Raw genomic sequence first — 4,782 nt, 5'->3', positions numbered from 1 at the left:
TAAATCCTTTTAGTCTATATAAATAAAGAAAAAATAACAGAAAATTGTACATTAGTTAATCCATTATATTTTTGTCTATTGAAAAGCAGCGCATGATTATTACGGCAGACAATTTAGAGTCTAGAATTGAACACTATTACGCAAAAAAACACTAAAAGAGACAACTTAAAAATAAAACAACTATACAAATAAATAAATAAGATAATGAAAAATAATAAATAGGTAAAAATAACTTAGCTAATAATAAACAAATATAAATCACAACATAGTGTCTCAACTGACTTTGTTTACATGAAGCAGAATTTGGCGCCAAACAAGCAGGGTTGGCGGGAGAGAGGCCGGGGTGACACTGTGCCTTATTTAGTGCCTTATAGAGCCAATTAGTGCCTGTATAGTGCCTGTGTGGTGCCTGTGGAGTGGCGCAGGGCAGGATGGAGGGCGGAGGGAAGCTGAGGCCCACTAGATACGCCCATTTTGAAGGACACACTGACCTTTCCTATACCAGTGATGGGAGGTAAGGCTGGGCTCTCTCTCTCTCTCTCTCTCTCTCTCTCTCTCTCTCTCTCTCTCTCTCTCTCGTTTTAAGGGTGTTTTAAGTGTTTTAGAGTGGTTTTAATTTAAGGTGTTTTAAGGGCCCTAAAACTCACCCTATCCGTCACCCTAAGGTATGTGGTGACCTGCGGCTCGGATGGTGAGGTGCGGGTGTTCGAGGGGCTGGATGACGATGATTGCAAGACACACGTGGTTGCCGACTGCGCCTATGCTGTGGCCACTAGGGTGAGTTAAGGGTGACTAGTGTGATGCCCTGGAGGAGGTGGTGGAGGTGGTGTTTTTAGTGCTAGTTATGGGTTGGGTTGGGTTAGGTTGGGTTAGGTTAGGTTGGGTTGTGATATGACTTGTCTCCCCTAAAAACCCTCAAATCCCCCCCCCCCCTGTGCCCCCCAGCGTGGTTGGGGAAGGGGGTCTGTTGTAAAGACTGGCCTTTTCTTTAGGGTGATTTTAGGGTGACGTGTGTGATGCCATATTTATTAAGTGTTTTTCCTATTTTTCTCCTCCTTCTCTCTCTCTCTCTCTCTCTCTCTCTCTCTCTCTCTCTCTCTCTCTCTCTCTCTCTCTAGGAATTACTATTATTATTATTGTTATTATTATTACTATTATTATTATTATTATATACATGTATACCACTACACCCTAACTCCTTCTAAGTCACCCTATTTTCACCTTACTTCACCCTAATCACCCTGTCTTACCTTCATGCACCCTACAGTCACCCTTATTAGTCTGCTGTCACCCTAACTTCCCAGAGTCTCACCCTACCATCTCCCTGCAGCAAGACACCTTCCTGCTGGCGACGGACAGCAACCTGGTGCAGGCGTTCACCCTGGAGGAGGGCTCACCCTGCCAAGTGGTCACCCGATTCACAGCCCACGCCACTCACATTGTTGTTAGCGCTGATGGCAACATTGTGGCCTGTGCTGGGAGGTGTGTGTGTGTTTAGGGGTGTTTTGGTGTGTTTTGGGAGTGTTTTTGGTGTGTTTTGGGGTGTTTTGGTGTTTAAGAGTGTGTTTTGGGGTGTTTTTAGTGTGTTTTGTGGTGTTTTAGTGTTTTAGAGTGTGTTTTGAGGTGTTTTGGGGTGTTTTTAGTGTGTTTTGGTGTTTTAGAGTGTTTTGGGGTGTTTTAGTGTGTTTTGGGATGTTTTGGTGTGTTTTGGGATGTTTTGGTGTGTTTTGTGTGTTAGAGTGTTTTGGGTGTGTTTTAGGTGTTTTGTGTGTTTAGTGTTTTTGGTGTTTTGGGTAATTTTGGTGTATTTTGGGGCATTTTAATGTGTTTTTGGGTGCTTTCTGTGTGTTTACGGGAGTTTTTGGGTGTTTTAGTGTGTTTTAGTGTGTTTTTGGTATTCTGGGATGATGTTAGTGTGCCCAAAGTGTTTTAGTGGGTGTTTTGGTGTGTTTTTAGATGTTTTAGTGTTTTGAATGTTTTGGGGTGTTTTGAGTGATTTTAAGATAGTTATGGATGTTTTAGGAGATTTTGTGGTGATTTGAGGTTTTTAAGGGTGTTTTAAGGTACATCATGGTGTTTTGGGATGATTTTAGGGTGTTTTACAGTGTTTAAGGGTGTTTTTGGGGTGTTTTAGGGTGTTATGGTGTGTTAGGGTGTTTTAGGGCATTTAAGGGTAATTTTAGGGTTTTAAGTTTTTAGGCAGTTTTGTGTGTTTTTGGGATGTTTTGCAGAATATTGAGTTTTATTGTTATTATTATTGATGTGTTTTGTTTCTCTCTCTCTCTCTCTCTCTCTCTCTCTCTCTCTCTCTCTCTCTCTCTCTCTCTCTCTCTCTCTCTCTCTCTCTCTCTCTTCCTTCCTTCCCTTCCTTCCTTCCTTCCTCCTCCTCCTCCTCCTTCTCCTCCTCCTCCTCCTCCTCACAGTGACATGACAGCACGCGTTCAAGACATGAGGTCAGGTCGGGACACAGTATTCAGAGGTCACGCTGGTCCGGTCCTCTCAGTTGCCCTGGACCCTAAAGGTGAGGAGGAGGAGGAGAGAGAGAGAGAGAGAGAGAGAGAGAGAGAGAGAGTGGAAGAGATAGAGAAGAGGAAGAGGAGGAGGAGGTGTTTTTGGGGTGTTTTGAGTGTGTTTTAGGGTGTTTTGAGTGTTTTAGGGTATTTTGAGTGTGTTTTGGGTGGTTTCGAGAGGGTTTGGGGGGTTTTGAATGTGTTTTGGGGTGTTTGAGTATGTTTGAAGGTGTTTTGAGATGTATTGAGTGTGTTTTGAGGTGTTTTGAGTGTTTTGAGTGTGTTTTGGGGTGTTTTGAGTGTGTTTTGGGGTGTTTTGAAGGTGTTTTGGGCTGTTTTGAGTGTGTTTTGTGGTGTTTGAGTGTGTTATTACGAGAAAGAAGAAGAAGAAGAAGAAGACTGCCCCTCCCCTCTCCCCAAACTAACCTAACCCCCAAACAGGTAAATTTGTGGCCTCTTCCTCCTGTGATGGCTCGGTACGTGTTTGGGACATGTTGGGATCAGAGAAGGTCAGCTGGGTGTCCTGCCGACCTCAAACACCCCTGCAGTGACCCACCCCCTCTGCCGGCTGTCTTTCACCCCTGGGGGAGACACACTGGCTGTCCCTGTGGGGTTGAAAGTTTTGTTGTATGATCGAGAGGGGTGGCGGGCTGACGGGGAACTGTCTTGCTCTGCTATTAAGAAGGTGAGGGTGTTTGGGGGTGTTTGAGTGTGTTTGGGTGTTTTTGGGGTGTTTTGGGTGTGTTTTGGGGTGTTTTGAGTGTGTTTTGGGGTGTTTTGAGTGTGTTTTGGGGTGTTTGGGTGTGTTTGAGGATGTTTTGGTGTGTTTGAATGTGTTTGAAGGTGTTTTGAGTGTTTTGAGTGTTTTGGGGTGTTTTGAGTGTGTTTTGGGTGTTTTGAGTGTGTTTTTGTGTTTTGAGTGTGTTTTGGGTGTTTTGAGTGTTTTGGGATGTTGGTGTTTTGAGTGTGTTTTGGGATGTTTTGAGTGTGTTTGGGTGTTTTGGGTGTTTTGAGTGTGTTTGGGGTGTTTTGAGTGTGTTTTGAGTGTGTTTGGGGTGTTTTGAGTGTGTTTTGGGTGTTTTGAGTGTGTTTTGTTTGGATGGTTTTGAGTGGTTTGGGTTTGGGGGTTTGATGTGTTTGGGGTGTTTGAGTGTGTTTGAAGGTGTTTTGGATGTTTTGAGTGTGTTTGGTGTGTTTTGAATGTGTTTTGGGTGTTTTGGGGTGTTTGAGTGTGTTTGGTATGTTTGATGTGTGTTTGAGTGTTTGGAGTGTTTTAGAGGTCTTGGATGTGTTTTGGGTGTGTGGGTGTTTTGGGATGTTTGAGTGTTTTGTGTGTTTTGAGTGTGTGTGTGTGTTTTGGGTGTTTTGGGGTGTTTGAGTGTGTTTTGGGATGTTTTGGGGTGTTTGAGTGTGTTTTGGGTGTTTGTGTTTTGGGTGTTTGAGGTTTTGGGTGTGTTTGAGTGTGTGTTTGGGTGTTTTGATGTGCCTGATGTGTTTGAGGGTGTCCGGGATGTTTGGGTGTGTTTAGTGTTTTTGGGTGTTTGGGTGTGTTTGGGGTCTTTAACCATGTTTGGTGTGTGTTTGAGGGCATTTTGGGTGTGTTTGAGTGTTTGAGGATGTTAGGCATGTTTGAGTGTGTTTTGGATGTTTTGATGTGTATTGGGTGTGCCTGATGTGTTTATGTTTGTGTGCGTTTGGGTGTTTTGTATGTTTAGATGTGCCCATGTGTGTTTTGGGGTGTTTAAGTGTCCTGGGGTGTTTGAGTGTGTTTTGGGTGTGTGAGTGTGTTTGGGCATGTTTGAGTGTGTTTGGATGTGTTTGATGTGTGTTTTGAGGGTGTTTGGGTGTGTTTGGGTGTGTTTAGTTGTTTTGGTGTGTTTAGGTGTTTTGGGTGTGTTTGAGTGTGTTTGGGGTCTTTGATGTGTTTGTGTGTGTTTTGGGTGTTTGGGTGTGTTTGTTGTGTTTTTGTATGTTTTGAAGTGTTTTGAGTATTTAAGAGTGTTTTGTAGATTTTGGGGTGCGTTTGAGTGTGTTTGGGTCTGCTTTGAGGGTGTGTTGGTGTGTTTTGGGTGTTTGAATGTGTTTGAGTGTTTAAGGCAGTTTGAGTGCGTGTGAGACAGTTCGAGTGTGTTTTGCCATCTTTGAGTGTGTTTGGAACAGTTTTACAAATACTTAACCAATTTTAAGCATTTTTAAGCATTTCACCCTAAAATCACCCTAAAATGACCTAAAAATACCCTAAACGCAATTTTCACCCTAATTTTTCATCCTA

At 43.2% G+C, this 4,782-nt stretch overlaps 1 protein-coding gene across 1 annotated transcript in view; it reads left to right on the top strand.

Moving 5' to 3' along the window:
• Window positions 1-282: 282 nt before the first annotated feature.
• LOC123501297 (WD repeat and HMG-box DNA-binding protein 1-like) overlaps window positions 283-4,782 on the top strand; it is a 17,594-nt gene continuing 13,094 nt past the window's right edge. The window contains 6 exon segments of the mRNA XM_045250056.1: window positions 283-514; window positions 666-777; window positions 1,331-1,482; window positions 2,424-2,521; window positions 2,952-3,026; window positions 3,029-3,195. Of these exon segments, the coding sequence (XP_045105991.1) occupies window positions 432-514; window positions 666-777; window positions 1,331-1,482; window positions 2,424-2,521; window positions 2,952-3,026; window positions 3,029-3,195 (687 nt within the window). The 5' untranslated portion in view covers window positions 283-431.

The sequence above is a fragment of the Portunus trituberculatus genome, chromosome 2 (genome assembly GCF_017591435.1).
Source record: "Portunus trituberculatus isolate SZX2019 chromosome 2, ASM1759143v1, whole genome shotgun sequence".
Taxonomy (NCBI): Eukaryota; Metazoa; Arthropoda; class Malacostraca; order Decapoda; family Portunidae; genus Portunus; species Portunus trituberculatus.
Note: the sequence above shows the minus strand (reverse complement) of the source record. Positions and strands in the feature narration are given on the sequence as shown.